We start from the raw sequence: 23,725 nt of genomic DNA on the forward strand, positions 1-23,725 counted from the left end.
GTCTGTGGTTATCTGGTAGGATACATGGGATTGTTTCACTCCTCTTGTATATGTTGAGGCCTGTTTTTTATCCATTGTTTGGTCAGTTTTGGACAAGGTACTATTAGAAGAAGGTATATTCTTTTGTTTTGGGATGAAATGTTCTATAAATTTTGGTTAGATCCTTTTGGTTCATAACTTTTGTTAGTTTCTCTATGTCCCTCTTTGGTTTCTGCATCCATTATCTTTCCATTGATGGGAGTGGGTTGTTGAAATCTCCCACTATTATTCTGTGAGTTGCAATGTGTACTTTGAGCTTCAGTAAGGTGTCTTTTATGAGTGTAGGTACATTTGCATTTGGAGCATAGATATTTAGGATTGAGAGTTCATCTTGGTGGATTTTTACTTTTATGAATATGAAGTGTCTTTCCTGATCTTTCTTTGATAAATTTTGGTAGAAAGTTGGTTTTATTCCATAGTAGAATGGTTACCTCTGCTTGTTTTGTGAGACTTCTTTCTTGGAAAATTCTTTTCCAGCCTTTTACTTTGTGGTTGTGTCTGTCCTTGTCACTGAGATATGTTTCCTTTATGCATGAAAATACTGGGTCCTCTTTATGTATCCAGTCTCTTGTCTTTTCTTTGGGAAATTGAGTCCATTGATGTTAAGAGGTATTAGGGAATAGTGATTTTTGTTTCATGTTATTTTTGCTGTTAGAGGTGGATTTTTGTTTCTGTGTGACTTTCTCCTTTTTGGTTTGTTGCAAGAAGATGACTTTGTTGCTTTTTCTAGGGTATAGTTTCCCCCCTGTGTTGAAGTTTTCCATGTCTTATCCTTTGTAGGGCTGGGTTTGTGGAAAGATTTTGTGCAAATTTGGTTTTGTCATGGAATATCTTGGTTTCTCCATCTATGTAAATTGGAAGTTTTGCTGAATATAGTAGTCTGCACTGGCATTTGCATTCTCTTAGGGTCTGTATGACATCTTCTGGCTTTCATAATTTCTGGTGAGAAGTCAGGTGTAATTCTGATATGTCTCTCTTTATATGTTACTTGACCTTTCCCCCTTCCTCGTTTTAATATTCTTTCTTTGTTTTGTGCATTTGGTGTTTTGACTATTATGTGACAAAAGGAATTTCTTTTCTGATCCAATCTATTTGGAGTTCTGTAGGTTTCTTGTATGATTATGAACATCACTTTATTTGGGTTGGGAAAGTTTTCTTATATAATTTTGTTGAAGATATTTACTGGCCCTTTACATTGGGAGTCTTTGCTCTCTTCTATACCTTTTATGTTTAGGTTTGACCTTTGCCTTGTGTCCTGGATTTCCTGGATATTTTGGGTTAGGGGTTTTTTACCTTTTACATTGTCTTTGACCATTGTGTCAATGCTTTCTATGGTATCTTCTGCCCCTGATGTTCTCTCTTCTAGCTCTTCTATTCTGTTGTTAATGCTTTTGTCTACACCTACTGATTTCTTTCCTAGGTTTTCTATCACCATGGTTGCCTCCCTTTGGGATATCTTTATTCTTTCTATTTTCATTTTTAAATCGTGGATGGATTTGTTCAATTCCTTCACCTGTTGTGTTTTCCCGTAATTCCTTAAGGGATTTGTATGTGTGTGTGTGTGTGTGTGTGTGTGTGTGTGTGTGTGTGTGTTTCCTCTTTAAGGGCTTCTATTTGTTTAAGTGTGCTGTCCTGTATTTCTCTAAGGGACTTCTTAAAGTCCTCTATCATCATCATGATATGTGATTTTAAATCCAAATCTTCCTTTGCTGGTGTGTTTTGATATCCAGTATTTGCTTTAGTGGGAGAACTGGGCTCTGATGATGCCAAATAATCTTGGTTTCTGTTGCTTAGGTTCCTGTACTTGCCTCTCACCATCAGGTTGTCTCTGGTGTTAGGTTGTCTTGCTGTCTCTGACAGTGACATGACCCTCATATATGTCTGTGTGTCAGCACTCCTTAGAACTGTTTTCTTACAGGTGGATCTGGGTAGAAAAAGCCGTTGGACTAGCTCAGCTCAGGGCACAGGCAGAAATCAAAAGGTTCCTTTTCTAGCCTGCTCCTGAGTTTTTGTGTCCTGATACCTGCAGGTAGGTCACTCAGAGCAGAAGTTTTGGTCTTACCTCTGCTCTAAGGTATGTCAGTGATGCTGGTGACTGGGTTTTAGCTCTGGGTGTAGTCAGTAACTGGATGGTTACTGCCCCTGATATCACAAAGTTTCTCTTTGTTCAGATTTTATATGATCTTACAGCTAAGGTAATTTCTGAGTTTCCCAGGAAGACTTCACTTTCTTTAAATTCAAGGACTGTAATGATTGTCAGAGTCATAATTTGCTTCAAATGTATTTTTATTTAATGCAAGGATGAAGATTTGTGGGCAGAGGAAGTAATGCTATAATTTGAAATTATAATGTTCTCAAGTGCCCAGTTGAAAACTTAATCTTTAGTAGATTATACCATTAGGAAACGTAAGAAGTGGGAAAAAATAAGAGATTCCTTAGATCAAAAAGTAACTACATAGTGTTTCTGAAGAAATGTTATTTTTTGATTTTTTTTCTGATTTTCATTTTTATTTTTGCACTTATTCTTTAATCTCTCATAGCCACTCTCTTTTTCATTCTTTCACTCTTTAACAAAGCTACTCTACCTATGTACCCTCTACCACCATGCTCGTTGTCAACTCAGGGCCAGAAGAAATATTTTGGAGTTGTGATGGATAGACATTTGAGATTCTGTCAGAGAAAAGAACCATGCCCCCCTTTAAACTTATTTTTTAAAATTTTCTCCCCAGAGATGTTCACACCTGACACTTAGTGTTTTATAGCAATGAATAACTCTCATCTTAAAGTTTTCACATTGTAACCACCTGATAACAATTCAAAAAATGCTCGAATATTTAGGAAAGCCACAAACAAGCTTAGAGAAATCAAAGAAAAATGTTTTCAATTGGCTCTCTGTAGCTAAATGTCAGTTGCTTCATAGCTCATTAAAAATATAATTTCCCAGACTGCTCCCGAGTTGTTGAGTCCTGAAGGTTCCAGGTAGGTTCCGCTGAGCAGAAGTGGTGGTCTTACCTCTGCTCTCAGGTGTATTAGCACTCCTGGAACCTGGCTTTCAGCAGCAGGCACAGACAGAAACCAGAAGGATCATGTCTCTGACTTCTCCTAAGTTCCTGTATTGAGAAGGGTTCAGGTGGGTTCCTTTTAGGACAGGGATATGAGCAGAAATGGTGGTCTCTTCTGAGCTCTCAGGATTTTCTGCACGTCTGAGAGACCAGCTCTCTTCCCCACAGGATCTGGGTACAAAGAGCTGTGGAACCGTGTCAGCTCATGGCACAGGCAGAAAAAGGAAGAATCCTGTCCCAGACTGATCCCGGGTTCCTGTGTCTTGAGGATTCCAGACAGTTCCCTCAGAGCAGAAGTAGTGACCTTACCTCTGTTCTCAGGTGTGACAGAGCTCCTGGAGACTGGCTTTCAGCTCTGGGTGTGGAGGGAGACCAAAAGGATCCTGTCCCTGACTGCCCCTAGATTCCTTTGTCCAGAAGGTTCTAGGCAGGTTCCTTTTGGGCCAGGATTGTGAGCAGAAGTGATGGTCTCCCTTGAGACCTCAGGACTTTACACACTTCTAAGATTACAGCTCTCCCCACAGGTTCTGGCTATGGGGTTCCCATTGGAGGAGTTAGGGAAAGGATTGAAGGAGCTGTAGGAGTTTGCCATCCCATAAGAACAACAATATCAACTAACGAGAGCTCTCAGGTACTAAACTACCATCCAAAAAGTACATACTTGTACATACCCATGGCTCCAGCTGCATATGTAGCAGATGTTTGCCTTGTTTGGCACCAATGGGAAGAGAAGCCCTTGGTTCTGCTAAGGTTCAACCCTTCAGTGTCGGGGAATTTCATGGCTGATAGGTAGAAATGGGTGGGTGGTTTGTTGGAGGCACACCCTCAAAGAAGAAGAGGGAGGTGGATGGGATAGGTGATTGATGGACAGAAAACCAGAAAAGGGGATAATATTTGAAATGTAAATTAAAAAAATATCCAATTAAAAGACATAACTTCCTTACAGTTCTCGATGTTAACCATCTCTTGAATTAACGTCAAGGATGATGAGACCTGTGGGTATCATCTAGACTCCAGAGACCAGAGCCTAATGCTAACACTGTTCTTAAAAGAAAATACTACCTTAGCCTGAACAATGAGCCCTATCCCCAAAAGATTTTTTCCATTGTAAAAAATACTCTGAATAATTCAACTCTCTCTCTCCCTACTAGAATAAACACGTGATTATATTGATCAGCCATATATTTCCGAATGTTCATGCCATCTCAAACTCATAACTATATCTGAAAAGTTCTTTCATGTATATTTCAACTTAAAACTTCTAGAACCTAGACTTGAATAGTTATAGAAAGAAATGTTCAGTGTGGTCTATTATTCCCAAACAATTAGCTTGTATTCTCTCCTCAAAACATGACCTTTTAAAAATTTGTTTTATTAATCCACTCAATAAGGGGATACACAAACCTCAACAAGTACAGGTATTTATTCAATGTGTGTGAGTTTAGAGTCTCTTAAGAAACTGTTGAATGTTTTCAGAAGTTAGCAATGCTCACTATTATACTATCTGTGCAAACTATCCTAGGCAGGTATAATCGAAAACAAAGTTATGTAGTACTTAAAGCAATCTAAGGACTATTTGGACAGGAAAGTTGAATGATTCTGGAATTCTACTCATATTTGCACATATAATTAAAGGGACTGTATTAGAATTCAGATCCCAGATGCCCTTTAAACCAATGATTTACTTGTTGTTTAAATTAAGATGAACTGTCATCCTCCTCTTATCATGAATTGAGTATGTCCTGAATGAATCTTGCTCAGATTTTGTTGCTATCATGTGAGAACTCAGACATGTCTTCCATGCCTAATAAATCAAAGAGAGACACAGGTCTACTTGTTAGATATCAGCAGAATAAGAGTGCAGGACAGAGATGGAGACAGAAAAGGCAGCATTACTATTAACCCATTCAAAAGCTGCTGCATGGCACTTCTGAGGGTGATGGTGTTTTGTATGTTGAAGAAGCTGCCTTATGACTAGGTATTTGTTTTCACATATAATTCAAGTCCAGGCCCCTGGAAAATTAGCTATTCAGACTCATGCTGCAACACTGTGGGGTCTTTCATAGTTGGTTTTTGAAAGACCACAAGTATTCCCTGGCTTGAGGACAAAATATTGAAGGCTGGATATATTGTACTTCTCCTGATGATAAATATAGTTGGATGGTTGAGACAAAGACATAGATGTGTGATCTATGGTATTCAAATATTTGTGTTATAAGTATGCACAAATATTTCTCCCTGGTAGCTTGTTTGGAGACTTTGACCCACAAACAGTCAGGCTGTTGCCTAAATCAAGATAATTCCTCCAACTATTGCTAAAGAACAAAATGTGGAAATAGCACTATTTTCCATTATAGTACTCAACTGTATCATCACCAGTCAAACTTTTATGCTGACAAACCGTGGGACCTAATGGAAAATGGTAGAATAGAGCAAAATTGGGCGAATCTAAAACTTTGCAAATGTTGCACCTATTTAGTCTCTAAGCATGAATGTACCTCCATGTTCATATGGAGTCAGAATGTCAAGTGACTGAGATTGCTGGGATCAAGGTATTATATATGCACGTACTGTGTTTTTGCTCTCTTTGAACTGTAGTTTGCAAAGTTAGAACTGTAAATCTCGTGTTTTTATTCAGTGAGTATGGTTATGAGAAACTGTCCTTTTAACTTCAAGAAACGTTTACTACAAACACTTCACAAGGGGATCACATTCTATTTTTGTTAACCAATTTTAATTATTTTAGTGAGCTAAAAATCTAATAGTTTCTTCTCTGTTGTATATTCCCTGACAGCAGGATATTCCTCCATATTATAGTAGTTTATATTTGAAATGTTTTATTTAATATAAAGGCTAACTATATTACAAATGTCATCTGTAAATTTAAATATTTGAAATGAAATTCATTCTCTGGACACATACATGTGGTTTTACCTCAGGCATCTGGGGACACTGGGCTTATGCTAAGTGCTGAGATGAATATGCCTTTGAGCTGTACTCAGCAATATGGTTCCCATTGATTTCCATGCCTTCACTACCCAGTCTTGGGAACTTCTTCATATACCAGTCACACATATACTGTGCCACTGTCATTGCAGTCAGGATTCAACATGGACATGAAGGCCTATTCTCAGTTTCTTGGGTTCTTGTTGCTCTGCTTTGCAGGTAAAATGAACTAAAATGGGAATTTCACTGATTAGTGTTGACTGGTATTTTGGCAATGTCATCCTTTATAATGCTATACTATGCGGATATTCATTGTCTCCATTCCAAGGTGCCAGATGCAACATCCAGATGACCCAGTCTTCATCCTCCATGCCTGCATCTCTGATAGACAGAGAAATTCTTGCTTGCCGGGCAAGTCAGGACATTAGGAATTATTTAAGCTGGTACCAGCAGAAACCAGGAAAATCTCCTAAGCTCATGATTTCTGGTGGAACCAACTTGGCAGCTAGGATCCCATCAAGGTTCAGTGGCAGTAGGTCTGGGTCAGATTATTCTCTCACCATCAGCAGCCTGGAGTCTGAAGATGAGGCAGACTATCACTGTCTACAGTATGATGAGTCTCCTCCCACAGTGATACAAGTCATAACATAAACCACTATGGAAATAGAAGTGAGAGGCTTGGTTGTCCCATCTGCTACTCTTCATGAATAATCAACTGTAAGCATTTGTCAGATTTCACAAGCAACATCTGACAGTACACCCAAAAAGAAATGCTTGAGAAAGTCCATTACTGAAAGACCAGGGGATTTGTATTTCTAATGAAAGCTAGATCATTACAATGATGAGAGTTCTGGACTTCTTCACAGCTAGGGATCCAAGATAGTTGAAAACTACAGAAGAATACTTTCAGTTTCATAGAAGTAAAATTTGAAGTAAAAGGAGATTAATGGAACTTTTGGGCAAGGTTTGATATTTAGAGTTTTCTGACTTGCGACACCATGGATGACCCAGGACATTTAAGTTCTAAAGAAAAAGAAATTAAGAATATTGGAAATCTTGGAAGAAGTAGTAGGAAAAGCTAGAGAGATAGCCAAACAGTTAGGAGTACTAGCCGATCTTTCAGAGGACCAGGCTTCACTTCTTAGCATGCAACTAGTGGTACACAACCATTTAAAATTCTAGTTTTATGGAATCTGCTGACCTCTTTTTTTTTTTTATGATTTTCTTATTTTTCTTTCTTTTTTTTTTTTATTAACTTGAGTATTTCTTATATACATTTCAAGTGTTATTCCCTTTCCCGGTTTCCGGACAAACATCACCCTCCCCCCTCCCCTTCCTTATGGGTGTTCCCCTCCCAAACCTCCCCCCATTGCCACCCTCCCCGCATAGTATAGTTCACTGGGGGTTCAGTCTTAGCAGGACCCAGGGCTTCCCCTTCCACTGGTGCTCTTACTAGGATATTCATTGCTACCTATGGGGACAGAGTCCAGGGTCAGTCCATGTATAGTCTTTAGGTAGTGGCTTAGTCCCTGGAAGCTCTGGTTGCTTGACATTGTTGTACTTTTGGGGTCTCGAGCACCTTCAAGCTCTTCCAGTTCTTTCTCTGATTCCATCAACGGGGGACCTATTCTCAGTTCAGTGGTTTGCTGCTGGCATTCGCCTCTGTATTTGCTGTATTCTGGCTGTGTCTCTCAGGAGCGATCTACATCCGGCTCCTGTCGGTCTGCACTTCTTTGCTTCATCCATCTTGTCTAATTGGGTGGCTGTATATGTATGGGCCACATGTGGGGCAGGCTCTGAATGGGTGTTCCTTCAGTCTCTGTTTTAATCTTTGCCTCTCCCTTCCCTGCCAAGGGTATTCTTTTTCCTCATTTAAAGAAGGAGTGAAGCATTCACATTTTGATCATCCGTCTTGAGTTTCCTTTGTTCTAGGGATCTAGGGTAATTCAAGCATTTGGGCTAATAGCCACTTATCAATGAGTGCATACCATGTATGTCTTTCTGTGAGTGGGTTAGCTCACTCAGGATGATATTTTCCAGTTCCAACCATTTGCCTACGAATTTCATAAACTCGTTGTTTTTGATAGCTGAGTAATATTCCATTGTGTAGATGTACCACATTTTCTGTATCCATTCCTCTGTTGAAGGGCATCTGGGTTCTTTCCAGTTTCTGGCTATTATAAATAAGGCTGCGATGAACATAGTGGAGCACGTGTCTCTTTTATATGTTGAGGCATCTTTTGGGTATATGCCCAAGAGAGGTATGGCTGGATCCTCAGGCAGTTCAATGTCCAATTTTCTGAGGAACCTCCAGACTGATTTCCAGAATGGTTTTACCAGTCTGCAATCCCACCAACAATGGAGGAGTGTTCCTCTTTCTCCACATCCTCGCCAGCATCTGCTGTCACCTGAGTTTTTGATCTTAGCCATTCTCACTGGTGTGAGGTGAAATCTCAGGGTTGTTTTGATTTGCATTTCCCTTATGACTAAAGATGTTGAACATTTCTTTAGGTGTTTCTCAGCCATTCGGCATTCCTCAGCTGTGAATTCTTTGTTTAGCTCTGAACCCCATTTTTTAATAGGGTTATTTGTTTCCCTGCGGTCTAACTTCTTGAGTTCTTTGTATATTTTGGATATAAGGCCTCTATCTGTTATAGGATTGGAAAAGATCTTTTCCCAATCTGTTGGTTGCCGTTTTGTCCTAACCACAGTGTCCTTTGCCTTACAGAAGCTTTGCAGTTTTATGAGATCCCATTTGTCGATTCTTGATCTTAGAGCATAAGCCATTGGTGTTTTGTTCAGGAAATTTTTTCCAGTGCCCATGTGTTCCAGATGCTTCCCTAGTTTTTCTTCTATTAGGTTGAGTGTGTCTGGTTTGATGTGGAGGTCCTTGATCCACTTGGACTTAAGCTTTGTACAGGGTGATAAGCATGGATCGATCTGCATTCTTCTACATGTTGCCCTCCAGTTGAACCAGCACCATTTGCTGAAAATGCTATCTTTTTTCCATTGGATGGTTTTGGCTCCTTTGTCAAAAATCAAGTGACCATAGGTGTGTGGGTTCATTTCTGGGTCTTCAATTCTATTCCATTGGTCTATCTGTCTGTCTCTGTCCCAATACCATGCAGTTTTTATCACTATTGCTCTGTAATACTGCTTGAGTTCAGGGATAGTGATTCCCCCTGAAGTCCTTTTATTGTTGAGGATAGCTTTAGCTATCCTGGGTTTTTTGTTATTCCAGATGAATTTGCAAATTGTTCTGTCTAATTCTTTGAAGAATTGGATTGGTATTTTGATGGGGATTGCATTGAATCTGTAGATTGCTTTTGGTAAAATGGCCATTTTTACTATATTAATCCTGCCAATCCATGAGCATGGGAGATCTTTCCATCTTCTGAGGTCTTCTTCAATTTCTTTCCTCAGTGTCTTGAAGTTCTTATTGTACAGATCTTTTACTTGCTTGGTTAAAGTCACACCGAGGTACTTTATATTATTTGGGTCTATTATGCAGGGTGTCGTTTCCCTAATTTCTTTCTCGGCTTGTTTCTCTTTTGTATAGAGGAAGGCAACTGATTTATTTGAGTTAATTTTATACCCAGCCACTTTGCTGAAGTTGTTTATCAGCTTTAGTAGTTCTCTGGTGGAACTTTTGGGATCTCTTAAATATACTATCATGTCGTCTGCAAATAGTGATATTTTGACCTCTTCTTTTCCGATCTGTATCCCCTTGATCTCCTTTTGTTGTCTGATTGCTCTGGCTAGAACTTCAAGAACTATATTGAATAAGTAGGGAGAGAGTGGGCAGCCTTGTCTAGTCCCTGATTTTAGTGGGATTGCTTCAAGTTTCTCTCCATTTAGTTTAATGTTAGCAACTGGTTTACTGTATATGGCTTTTACTATGTTTAGGTATGGGCCTTGAATACCTATTCTTTCCAGGACTTTTATCATGAAGGGGTGTTGAATTTTGTCAAATGCTTTCTCAGCATCTAATGAAATGATCATGTGGTTCTGTTCTTTCAGTTTGTTTATATGATGGATCACGTTGATGGTTTTCCTTATATTAAACCATCCCTGCATGCCTGGGATGAAGCCTACTTGATCATGGTGGATGATTGTTTTGATGTGCTCTTGAATTCGGTTTGCCAGAATTTTATTGAGTATTTTTGCGTCGATATTCATAAGGGAAATTGGTCTGAAGTTCTCTTTCTTTGTTGGGTCTTTGTGTGGTTTAGGTATAAGAGTAATTGTGGCTTCATAGAAGGAATTCGGTAGGGCTCCATCTGTTTCAATTTTGTGGAATAGTTTGGATAATATTGGTATAAGGTCTTCTATGAAGGTTTGATAGAATTCTGCACTAAACCCGTCTGGACCTGGGCTCTTTTTGGTTGGGAGACCTTTAATGACTGCTTCTATTTCCTTAGGAGTTATGGGGTTGTTTAACTGGTTTATCTGTTCCTGATTTAACTTCGATACCTGGTATCTGTCTAGGAAATTGTCCATTTCCTGAAGATTTTCAAGTTTTGTTGAATATAGGTTTTTATAGTAAGATCTGATGATTTTTTGAATTTTCTCTGAATCTGTAGTTATGTCTCCCTTTTCATTTCTGATTTTGTTAATTTGGACGCACTCTCTGTGTCCTCTCGTTAGTCTGGCTAAGGGTTTATCTATCTTGTTGATTTTCTCAAAGAACCAACTTTTGGTTCTGTTGATTCTTTCTATGGTCCTTTTTGTTTCTACTTGGTTGATTTCAGCTCTGAGTTTGATTATTTCCTGCCTTCTACTCCTCCTGGGTGTATTTGCTTCTTTTTGTTCTAGAGCTTTTAGGTGTGCTGTCAAGCTGCTGACATATGCTCTTTCCTGTTTCTTTCTGCAGGCACTCAGCGCTATGAGTTTTCCTCTTAGCACAGCTTTCATTGTGTCCCATAAGTTTGGGTATGTTGTACCTTCATTTTCATTAAATTCTAAAAAGTTTTTAATTTCTTTCTTTATTTCTTCCTTGACCAGGTTATCATTGAGTAGAGCATTGTTCAATTTCCACGTATATGTGGGCATTCTTCCCTTATTGTTATTGAAGACCAGTTTTAGGCCGTGGTGGTCCGATAGCCCGCATGGGATTATTTCTATCTTTCTGTACCTGTTGAGGCCCGTTTTTTGACCAATTATATGGTCAATTTTGGAGAAAGTACCATGAGGAGCTGAGAAGAAGGTATATCCTTTTGCTTTAGGATAGAATGTTCTATAAATATCCGTTAAGTCCATTTGGCTCATGACTTCTCTTAGTCTGTCTACATCTCTGTTTAATTTCTGTTTCCATGATCTGTCCATTGATGAGAGTGGGGTGTTGAAATCTCCCACTATTATTGTGTGAGGTGCAATGTGTGTTTTGAGCTTTAGTAAGGTTTCTTTTACATATGTAGGTGCCCTTGTATTTGGGGCATAGATATTTAGGATTGAGACTTCATCTTGGTGGATTTTTCCTTTGATGAATATGAAGTGTCCTTCCTTATCTTTTTTGATGACTTTTAGTTGAAAATTGATTTTATTTGATATTAGAATGGCTACTCCAGCTTTCTTCTTCTGACCATTTGCTTCGAAAATTGTTTTCCAGCCTTTCACTCTGAGGTAATGTCTGTGTTTGTCTCTGAGGTGTGTTTCCTGTAGGCAGCAGAATGCAGGGTCCTCGTTGCGTATCCAGTTTGTTAATCTATGTCTTTTTATTGGGGAGTTGAGGCCATTGATATTGAGAGATATTAAGGAATAGTGATTATTGCTTCCCGTTATATTCATATTTGGAAGTGAGGTTATGATTGTGTGCTTTCATTCTCTTTGTTTTGTTGCCAAGATGATTAGTTTCTTGCTTCTAGGGTATAGCTTGCCTCCTTATGTTGGGCTTTACCCTTTATTATCCTTTGTAGTGCTGGATTTGTAGAAAGATATTGTGTAAATTTGGTTTTGTCATGGAATATCTTGGTTTCTCCATCTATGTTAATTGAGAGTTTTGCAGGATACAGTAACCTGGGCTGGCATTTGTGTTCTCTTAGGGTCTGTATGACATCTGTCCAGGATCTTCTGGCCTTCATAGTTTCTGGCGAAAAGTCTGGTGTGATTCTGATAGGTCTCCCTTTATATGTTATTTGACCTTTTTCCCTTACTGCTTTTAATATTCTTTCTTTATTTTGTGCGTTTGGTGTTTTGACAATTATGTGACGGGAGGTGTTTCTTTTCTGGTCCAATCTATTTGGAGTTCTGTAGGCTTCTTGTATGCCTATGGGTATCTCTTTTTTTAGGTTAGGGAAGTTTTCTTCTATGATTTTGTTGAAGATATTTACTGGTCCTTTAAGCTGGGAGTCTTCACTCTCTTCTATACCTATTATCCTTAGGTTTGATCTTCTCATTGAGTCCTGGATTTCCTGTATGTTTTGGACCAGTAGCTTTTTCCGCTTTACATTATCTTTGACAGTTGAGTCAATGATTTCTATGGAATCTTCTGCTCCCGAGATTCTCTCTTCCATCTCTTGAATTCTGTTGGTGAAGCTTGTATCTACAGCTCCTTGTCTTTTCTTTTGATTTTCTATGTCCAGGGTTGTTTCCATGTGTTCTTTCTTGATTGCTTCTATTTCCATTTTTTTTTTCTATTTCCATTTTTAATTCCTTCAACTGTTTGATTGTGTTTTCCTGGAATTCTTTCAGGGATTTTTGCGATTCCTTTCTGTAGGCTTCTACTTGTTCTCTAAGGGAGTTCTTTATGTCTTTCTTGAAGTCCTCCAGCGTCATGATCAAATATGATTTTGAAACTAGGTCTTGCTTTTCTGGTGTGTTTGGGTATTCCGTGTTTGCTTTGGTGGGAGAATTGGGCTCCGATGATGCCATGTAGTCTTGGTTTCTGTTGCTTGGGTTCCTGTGCTTGCCTCTCGCCATCAGATTATCTCTAGTGTTACTTTGTTCTGCTATTTCTGACTGTGGCTAGACTGTCCTATAACCTGTGTGTCAGGAGTGCTGTAGACCTGTTTTCCTGTTTTCTTTCAGCCAGTTATGGGGACAGAGTGTTCTGCTTTCGGGCGTGTAGTTTTTCCTCTCTACAGGTCTTCAGCTGTTCCTGTGGGCCTGTGTCTTGAGTTCACCAGGCAGGTTTCTTGCAGGGGAAAAATTGGTCCTACCTGTGGTTCCAAGGCTCAAGTTTGCTCGTGGGGTACTGCCTAAGTCCTCTCTGCTGTGGCAGCAACCGGGAAAATCTGTGCCGCTCCTTCCGGGAGCCTCCGTGCACCAGGGTTTCAGATGACGTTTGGTGTTTTCCTCTGGCGCCTGGATGTGCACAGAGTGCAGTCTCTTCTGGTTTCCCAGGCGTGTCCGCCTCTCTGAAGGTTCAGCTCTCCCTCCCACGGGATTTGGGTGCAGAGAACTGTTTATCCGGTCTGTTTCCTTCAGGTTCCGGCAGTGTCTCAGGCGCAGGGGTCCTGCCGCTCCCGGGCCCTCCCCTACGGGAACCCAGAGGCCTTATACAGTTGCCTCTTGGGCCAGGGATGTGGGCAGGGGTGGGCAGTGTTGGTGGTCTCCTCCGCTCTGCAGCCTCAGGAGTGCCCACCTGATCAGGCGGTGGGGTCTCTCTCCCACGGGGTTTGGGAGCAGAGAGCTGCTGCGGTCCGGGATCCGCCGGTGTGGGACTTCCGATAAACACAGGAAGTGCCCGGCCTTAGAGGAATTTTGCCTCTATGTGTCCTGAGTTCACCAGGCAGGTTTCTTGCAGGGGAAAAGTTGGTCCTACCTGCAGTTCCAAGGCTCAAGTTTGCTCGTGGGGTACTGCCTAAGTCCTCTCCGCTGTGGCAGCAACCGGGAAGATCTGCGCCGCTCTTTCCAGGAGCCTCTGTGCACCAGGGTTCCAGATGGCGTTTGGTGTTTTCCTCTGGCGCCTGGATGTGCACAGAGTGCAGTCTCTTCTGGTTTCCCAGGCGTGTCCACCTCTCTGAAGGTTCAGCTCTCCCTCCCTCGGGATTTGGGTGCAGAGAACTGTTTATCCGGTCTGTTTCCTTCAGGTTCCGGCAGTGTCTCAGGCGCAGGGGTCCTGCCGCTCCCGGGCCCTCCCCTACGGGAACCCAGAGGCCTTATACAGTTGCCTCTTGGGCCAGGGATGTGGGCAGGGGTGGGCAGTGTTGGTGGTCTCCTCCGCTCTGCAGCCTCAGGAGTGCCCACCTGATCAGGCGGTGAGGTCTCTCTCTCTGCTGACCTCTTTTGACTTTGCTGAGTACAGGCATGTATAACATCAAGTATAATTGCAAGTCAAACCATTGTATCCATAAAATTAAATAAAAGCAACCTTTAAAAGTAAGAAAACAGATTAGCAAGAGGAAGTTGAAAGGATACAGAGTAGAATGTGGAAAACAAACTGTGACTCAAGCAAGAGTTCTATTGGTGGGACTCAGTGATGGGAAAACCACAGGCTAAAACAGACAGCTCTCTCATTCCTACACCCATGAAAAGCCTACAGTGTTTACAGTATTGAATACCATTGGTGGCATTTAATGTTTCTGTGATTCTTCTTGCTTTTAACGCTGGCATTTAAGGAGAAGCCCATTCTGTCACACGATATGTAAGAGAATAGTCTAGTCTGTAGATCTAGAATTAAGAAACATCAGGGAGCCAGAATCAACCTCCACAAATGTATTCATGCACAGTAAGGGTAGAGATGGAGATACTGAGAAGTATTGACAGCAGGAAGACCACGTCACTTATGCCACAGAGGTCAGAGGCATCATGTACCCTGAGGAAGATTAAACACTATTATGGAGAATGACTCTAGAGACCAGTAGCCTAAGACCAATGAACTTGCTTAGCTTCTGCTACTCCATCCCAGTGGTGTGCTGTCTCCAGGAATGTTACTCCCAAACAACAACCCAGACTCTAAGGCTCTTCCTCATCAAATATGGTACTGATTTCATCTCTGGAATCCACTTGAAGTTCAATGGTAGCAGCTCACAGACAGGATTTAGCATCAACAACCTGGAATTAGAAGACTGTGGAACTTATTACTATTCCCAGAGTTGTCATTTCCCACTTTTGGTGATACATAACATGAACCAGTGATGGAAAGCAGAAGTGTGAATCTGAGCTGCCCATCTGTCTCTCATGGGATATTTAAGTGGTTGTGAGCATTTCTGTGGTACGAGGCTTGCAGTTTTGGGTACATCAAACTAAGAAAACCCCAGATGTTCCCTTCCAGCTGGACCGACTTTATTCCACTTCAGCTACACAATCACATATCTGAGAATGATTTCCCTGATTTAATAAGCATGATTAATTCCACTGAGCCACAACACAGAGCAAAGGCTTTTAAGCCTGAATGAAGATGTTACTTGGTACCTGTTATTTTCCCAAGTGCAATTGGAACAGTGTTCTAATCCATACAAAGAAATCTGCTCCAGGCACCCAGAGGTCAATGCTAAAATGCATCATATCTTCAGGCTGAATGAACTGTTTTTATAAGTAAAGAAATTTTTGTTTTTATGACTTCCATGAACTCTCCAATACAGCTCAGAAAAACTTGTCCAAATATTTTGCACAGTATATACAGTGACTCACTTATGTAAAAAAGTTAGAACATGAAACTATCAAGACCCATGTGAGACCTCAAGTGTCCATCATTCTGGAGACTCAAGTTCAATTGTTATGAGTTGAAACTAATGGCAAATTACAGTTGATTTTACAAACATTTGGCTATGGATAAGTGTCAGAATGTAAAGCGTTTAGATTCCTTTTGGAAGCATGGAAGTTTGAGAATCAGTAAAGCTCCATGTGTCCTGAGCATGCTTAGCACTCCTAATATGAACATCTTTAAACAAAGTGGTGCAGTTGTTGCAATATATGAATTCAATGTATTCTGGATAACTCTTGTTGTCACTCTGAGAATATGATTTCCTTAGGGCATTGCTGTGCTTTAATATTATTAATGACGTTGTGCTGAAAAGGTATATATTGGGACATATTCTCCATTGTGGAACATACAGCGCTGTTCCCTGCCCTGAAGTACTGTGAAGTCCATGCATAGCTCTTCCCTTCAACAGGAAAACACTTAGGATTTTTCTGCATCATAGTTTCATGTCTTTCTCAATATCCTATCATTTGCATAATAAGGAAATTAAATATTCACACTGGTTTCTATATGAAGTATGCAAATATGTTTCCTCCATGGATTTTCAGATGTCAGGGTCTCATTCCTTTTTTTGTGCTCAGTGATAGTCTATGGGTAGCTATGCTAAAGTTTGTTTATCCGTTCACTTATAGAGAGGGATCATTTTTACGTCCAGGTTTTAAATGTTAAAAAAGTGGCAATAGATATTTCATGCTGGTTTTTGTATGAAAATAAAGTTTTAAATGCTTTAAGTGAATACAGAGCTTTCAGGATCACAGAGTAAGAACATGCTCTGTAATAATATCACCAGATTGTCCTTGAAGGTTGTGTCAACATGTGCATTTCCATCAACAGTGAATAGAAATTCAGATTTTCCTACAAACATTTGATCATTTTGTTTGTCAGTGTTCTGTAATTGCTGCTTTCTCACAGATAAGTAGTAGTTTATTAATCACTTTTCTTACATGCCTGGTATCAAAAAAATATAGTATATATTTTTATACTGAACTACAGTATATATATTCTCTTTGATAATGTGATTGCTGAGATAATTGATCTATTTTCAAAAGGGATATGATTATGGAATAATTTTCAAAAATAAATGTATTGTTCAAAAAATGCAAAATGATTTTCTTGACTCAATCAAAAAAAGAGGTATAGAATTAAACCAAGAATTCACATCAAAGGAATCTTGAATGGCTGAGAAGCACTTAAAGAAATATTCAAATACCCAATGTAATAAAGATGGAGAAAAAAAACCTAGTTGATAGAGAAACAGAGGGCTGAAAACTTCAGATAAAAGTTGTTTTTATTTTTTATCAGCTCATAGAGAAATAGGTTACACTATAACAATTTGTAAACAAACTTTGTTTTCATTATCTCTAATAGTACCTTGAAATGTTAATTTTGTCAAAATATTGAGAATTTTACAAGCTAAGTAATGTTCATTTAAGTGTTCTTTATACCACTAAGTGTAGGTTAAAGATATTCCAAATCAGAAATTAACATTTTAATCAAATTTATTCTAAAGGAGTCTAAAACAATGACATCATCTTAATAGAAAATAATGGAAACAGTTTAATATCAAATACTAGATTAAGCCCATGCAATATGATTGAAACTATATTTATATAGATGATGCATGAGAGTCAAAATATTTGTTATGTCAAGCAAGTAAGAAGCAATAAAGGGACTGATTTCCAAAAAAAAAAAAAAAAGAAAGAAATATTCAAAGTTCTTAGTGATCAGAAAAATGCAAATCAAAAGGACCCTGAGATTCTACCTTGTAACAATCAGAATGGCTAAGGTCAAAACCTCAGGTGACAGCACATGTAGGTGTGGATGTGGAGAAAGAGGAATACTCTTCCATAGCTGGTGGGATTGCAAAGTACTAAAACTATTCCGGAAATCAATCTGGAGAGCCCTCAGAAAATTTGAAGTAGATATACCTGAAGACCCAGCTATACTATTTATGGGAATATACCCACAAAAGATGCCCCACCAGGCCACTGGCGCAGATGTACCACTATGTTCATAGTGACCTTGTTTGTGACATGCAGAAGCTAGAATCAACTCAAATGTCCCATGACAGAAGAGTGGCTACACAAATTTTTGTTCATTTACACAATGGAATACTACTTAGCTATTAAGAACAAGGACACAGTGAATTTTGCAGACAAGTACATGGAACGAGAAAGTATCTTCCTGAGTGAGGTAACTCAGCCCCAAAAGACATGCATGATATATGCTCACTAAGAATTGGATATCAGCCAAAAAACAGAAAGTACAGAACACCCAAAATATGGTGCACAGAATCCAAAAAGTTCAACAAGCCAAAAGGCCCAGGTCTCACTCCCTCACACCTCAATCCCAATTGATAGGGAGAGCAAAGCAATCATTTGTGGGAATGGAGGAAGGGTCCTGGGTGGGAAAGAGGACAGGTTGTTGAAGAGGGGAACATGAATTGGTATTGTGTGGGGAAAATGGACTGAAAGCCTGACTGCCTGCAGAAAGAATGGAAACAGGAATCCTCAGGAGGAAAGAGGTGGGATTACCCTCTAGAATGTACCAGAGTCCTGGGAGGTGAGGGACTCTCAGGACTCAAAGGGAGGTAGCTTAGATGAAATGCCCTACAGGGGGAAGAAGGAACTTATAGAACCCACCTCCAGCAGAAAGACATGGCATTAAGTGAAGGATGTGGTTGCTGTCCCACAGTCTTACTGTCGAACTCTGACTATTTCTGTTTTAAAGAACTACAGGGACAAAACTGAAGAAGCACCTGAGGAAAAAGATGTCAAGTGACAGGCACAAAGTAGGATACAGCTGAAGAGGAGGCCCTAAGACCTGACACCAGTAATGAGGCTATGGAATGATCACAAAAAATATGTATCATGACTGTCCTCCAAAAGACCCAACAAGCAGCTGAAAGAGTCAGATGCATATTTTTGCACGCAACCAATGGACAAATACTGCTAACTCCTGTGGTTGAATTAGGGAAAATCTGGAAGAAGCTGAGGAGGAGGTTGATCCTGTAAGAGGACCAGCTGTCTCAATTATCCTAGCCCCCGATATCTTTCAGACATTGGACCACCAACCAGGCAGCATACACCAGCTGAGATGAGGGCCCCAACAAAAATATAGCAGAGGACTGCCGAGTTTGGGTTCAGTCAGAGAACATGTACTAACCCACAACGGACAGGAGGCCCCAGAGATTGGGCAGTTCTGGTGGGATAGGGGGTGAGGGATGGGAGGTGGGGACATTCTCCTAGAGATAGGGTCTTGGGAGGAGTTATGGGATGGGAAATAATTAGAGGTTGGCCTGGAAAGAGAATAAAAACTTGGAGTGTAAAAAAAAGATTAAATTTAATAAAAAATGATTTTGAAAATCTACTCTCTCTACAGTTTTTTCTACAAACCAGTATTTGCCACATGATTAAATTCTGTCTTATATGCTTTTGGTTGTTGATCCAATTGGTGGTGTATTAACTTATTTCAAAACCTGTGGCTAACTAGAGTTTCCCCCACCTTGTTCCTTAAGACTGCACTATTTTCAAGTTTGCATTCAGCTCTATGATAATTTTCAGGTAGTTTACATTATGGCTGACTTACTTGTGCCTAAATGTAATGGTTTTTATATAGATATACACTTGTTCTGTCATTTGTTGAAGAGATTATAATTTGTTCAAAGTCTTTCTGTACTGCTAATTGAGGCTCTATTTTTGGTGTCCTTGAGTTGCCATTGAGTATCCAAATATTTGTGAGAATATAATTATGAAAATCATTGCTAAAAAGGGCACCATGACTAAGTCATTTGCCACATCTAGCCAACACCATTCTATAGACAACTATATGTGGTAACATCTGGACATTTATTTAATAATAGTAGCATAATTTTGTCAAAAACCTGGAAGGTACTAGGAACAATATGAAATTCAGATTGAGTAGTCAATGACCTACATAAAAAAGATAAAATGAACAGTGAAACATGAAAGGAGAGCTGAAAATTAAGTATAAGCAATGCATCTACCTTTACACTTTGGGGCTTAGTTTTCCCTTATATCAGAAAGCCAAGAAATATTAAAATAGTAATGCAATAATCAAGTGTCTCTTGAATATAAGGAAATATATGTCTCAATGACTGGGAGAAGGTCATGCTTACAAACATTAACATTGCTGAATAAAGCCATTTACAGTCAATAAACTCGTTTTTATATTTCATATGGAAGTGTTCAAGTACACTCCTAAGTATTTGCTCAAGATAAACATTTATGTTCATCAGCAGGAATGGCGCCATTCCCCACCTGCCTTTACCTGTTCTGGAACAGGTATCTCTGAACTCTCACTTAAGACCATGGACAGTGTGTCACCATAGCATAAACACTCAGTAAAGTGTATGCATTCACATCTACCATCAAAAAAAGTATGAAAAAACAAAAAAAGATATATATATATATACATATATATATGTTCATGTGTAATCTGATAAAATCATTCATTGTATCTCTACTAATAACTATTAAAAGTACAAAAAAGAAAATATCCATATGCAAGAATAAATGTTGTCATTATCAGAAAAGCCACCAACAGAGTTATACTATATATTTATTCAAAGAGTGCCAGTGAACCTTTAAAGAAACAGTTGCAGTGTGAAAGTTAATTCACTGAAGAACACGCACTGCATGCTTTCATTCAATTTTAGAAAGTAAAAAATAGCATAAAAAATATAAATCTTAACTACTAGAAGGGCAGAGTTTGTTTGATATTTAAAAATAAAGGATATTGATCAAAAAAGGTTACAATGTTATGGGAATGATTTTTATTTATGGAACATATGGTAATAATTAGTATATGGATTTTTATGAATTATAGTATTTTAATGCTGATAGTTTACATTTTTGAATCACATTAATCCCTTAAGTGTATTCCATTGATTATAATTAAATGTATATTTTCTAATGCAGAGTCATAGTACAGTCAACAAGTTGAAGAGAAAGGTGAATGATTGCTTCCCACTTGTACTCTTGGAATGCATGAAAGACTATAAGCACAAAGTTGTGGGAGCTCATTTCCTCCCTGAAGATAACTAGCTGTGTGTTTTAATTACATTCCCCTTCTTCTCTTCAATTTAGTAGTCTCTTTATATAGACAAAATTGAAGTAAATTTCAAACTATAATTTGAACTGCATTAATTGCTCTTTAACACGCTGATATTCTACCTTCAGTAACTATATTTTATTTTATTACTTTCATTTTTGAGTTATTTTTCACATTTAAGAAGTCCACATAACTATCCTCTCTATGTACACTGTTATTCAGACAAGAGCATTTGCATATTTCTCTCTAGGGTGGTCTGTGTCTTGTTGGCTTGAGATATAATCTCAACTGTCCTCTTTCCTTCACCGAACATTCTCGTAAGCTCATATCCTCAAAATGATGAGTCCTGCCCAGTTCCTGTTTCTGTAATGCTCTGGATTGAGGGTAAGGAGAGTGTAAAGTAAAGGAGGAGAATGGGGATAAAGTGATCTCTCACTGCCTATGTGTGTTGTTATTTTGTGATCGGGCAGGTCATATTCTCCAGGATGAGCATGCAAGATTTGTTACATCCTGAGGAGAAATTCCAGATGTAAGAGTGGCTGTGCTAAGACCAAGATACTGACATAGATCAGATGGGGTGGTGTAGACTTTGATATATTTTAGAACCTTCAAATTAATTGTTTTGTAGAGAAGAATTTTGTAAATAATATTTTTAAATCACAAAAATTGCCAGGATCTCACTTGAAAGGAATAAGGTAAAGGATTTCACAAATATTGCTCAGGAAGTTTGCACATGACTTTGCACTATTGTATTATAATTTCAGAAACCAGTGGTGATGTTATGATGGCCCAGACTCCAGTGTCTTTGTTGATTACCATTGGACAACCAGCCTCCATCTCTTGCAAGTCAAGTCAGAGCCTCTTAGGTACTAATGGAAACACATATTTGAATTGGATTTTACAGAGGCCAGGCCAGTCTCCAAAAGGCCTAATCTCTGTGGTGTCCAAACTGTACTCTGGGATTCCTGATAGGTTCAGTGGCAGTGGATCAGAGACAGATTTTACTCTTAAAATCAGCAGAGTGGAGGCTGAGGATTTGGGAGTTTATTACTTCTTGCAAGGTACACATTTTCCTCACACAGTGATACAGACACTAACAAAAACTTTCTTGCATGGGGCAGACCACCGGGCACTGTGGTGCTTGACTGGAGAGCAGAGCACTCTGTGTCTGTGTGAGAGGGAGGGGCTGGGGAACTTGAGTAATTGTTTGCAGTTGAGAGCTTTAGCTAAACTCATCTGACTGGATGAGTGGTTTGACTAAATCTCAAGTGTCACCAATTTCCAGTCCTTCTTGTTATGGCCATTGTGTGTTGTTTGCATCGGGACAATTTCATCTCATTAATCTAGCTCACTTTTGATGATTTCTATCTATTTTTCATTACTTCTTTGAGATTAATTTCTATTGCTTCCTTTCAATGAAGTGTGTGTTTTTCTAATTCTCATTCCTATTTCCATTTATTAATTTTAGAAGTCTATCCATATGCTTTTTTTCTTTCTAGGTAGTCTTGGGAGCATTATTTTAAATGTCTTTTAAATTAATTTTGTAAGTTTATTTTCTGAGGGACAGTGCTACCAGAAATTCAGTATATTCATTTAGAGATTTACTTTTACTTCCTTTTGATTGTTTCTTAAGTCTTTATGTTGATCTTTGTTATTCTGGCATAATAGCTGGGGGCTGGCATCATGAATGGGTTCCAGATTCACTGTGAGGATCAGGAGAGGGGAGAGGTGAGTAAGACACCAAGACTGGGATGCTTTCAACCCTCACCAACTAAAAGACAGAAAATTTCTTTGTTTATACAGATTTAGGACTCTCCTGGTTTCAAGAACTACAGATCATATCACTTTGTCCTGGGAATACTTTTTTAGTATTCCCAGGGTTCCAGGTTACCCACGGGTAGAAAAATTTTATTATCAACAACTCCATATCCTTATTCTTAAAATTCTGCAAATCATATTACCTTAAGGAAACCAGGAAGCAAGGAAGCAAGGAAGCAAGGAAGCAAGGAAGCAAGGAAGCATGTTCTCTGGCTGGCAGTAGCATATGCTTTCAAGATGCTTAGATAGAATATAGATAGAATCCAAGTCAGTGCATATGAATTACCATTCTTTAGGCAGCCTGTATTATTTTTTAATAGTGACTCAGATTGTTTCCAGATTTGCCTAATTCTGAGAGTTTAGGCATAGTATGTGTAGGAGTGGTTAGTTGCAATCTTATAAGTATTTGTCTAATAAAGGAATTTTTTTGTGTCTGCATTACTTAACTTTATAAATCCCAGTGTAAATCAATCATTTCCAAGACTGATAAATCCTAAAATTTCATTTTTCTTACATTTGTTTATATCATTCTTGGATCATGTACACATAGTATCATGTAATCTTAATCTTTTTAGCTTTTGTTGCTGAATGTTTACTAGTGGCTAAGAATGAATGGTTTGTCATATCGTAGGTTATAATTCTATGAAATTCTATATATGCTGTAAAAGGAGTTCTGTGCTATTATCTATTGTCATTTTTCCTGTCCTGCTGAACCTTGACAGCCTCCTCTGGGTTGAAACTATTCTAATTATTTTGTTTAATGAACTTCCTTAGGAGGAGATAACAATCGCCAAGGTACCAAGAAGATTCCCAAGTTGGGTCAACTAAGGCTACTTCCTTGTGAGCAGGAGTAGTAATTTCAGGAGACTCAGGGGAATTCAGAAATAATTTTGTCAGAGAAGTCATGATGGCATCATTATGTTAGTAGCCCCAAGACTTTAACATGCAGAGACTCAGATTGGTAGTAAAGGTCAGCAATCACAGAGTGTGGCTCGGCTCTGCTGGCACATTGTCGAAACAGCTATGCTGGCTTCAAGACTTGCAGTGTTCATCAAGGAAATGACTGTGGCATATAATTGTTGGCTTTACAAGTTTTGTTGATGGTTTTCAGAATGAAAGACCTTCTTGTGGAAATATTCCTGGG

The 23,725-nt window shown here is 39.0% G+C and overlaps 1 pseudogene and 1 gene segment (V, D, J or C); both read left to right on the plus strand.

Annotated features, from left to right (window-relative positions):
- Positions 1–6,211: 6,211 nt before the first annotated feature.
- LOC689979 (immunoglobulin kappa variable 1-16-like) lies at positions 6,212–6,698 on the plus strand. The segment is given in 2 exon segments: positions 6,212–6,266; positions 6,376–6,698. Coding segments are annotated over 2 exon segments (378 nt in total).
- Positions 6,699–21,099: 14,401 nt separating this feature from the next.
- Positions 21,100–22,003, plus strand: Igkvl-ps13 (immunoglobulin kappa variable like, pseudogene 13; annotated as a pseudogene).
- The last annotated feature ends 1,722 nt before the right edge of the window (positions 22,004–23,725 follow it).

This window comes from Rattus norvegicus, chromosome 4 (assembly GCF_036323735.1).
Source record: "Rattus norvegicus strain BN/NHsdMcwi chromosome 4, GRCr8, whole genome shotgun sequence".
Classification (NCBI taxonomy): domain Eukaryota; kingdom Metazoa; phylum Chordata; class Mammalia; order Rodentia; family Muridae; genus Rattus; species Rattus norvegicus.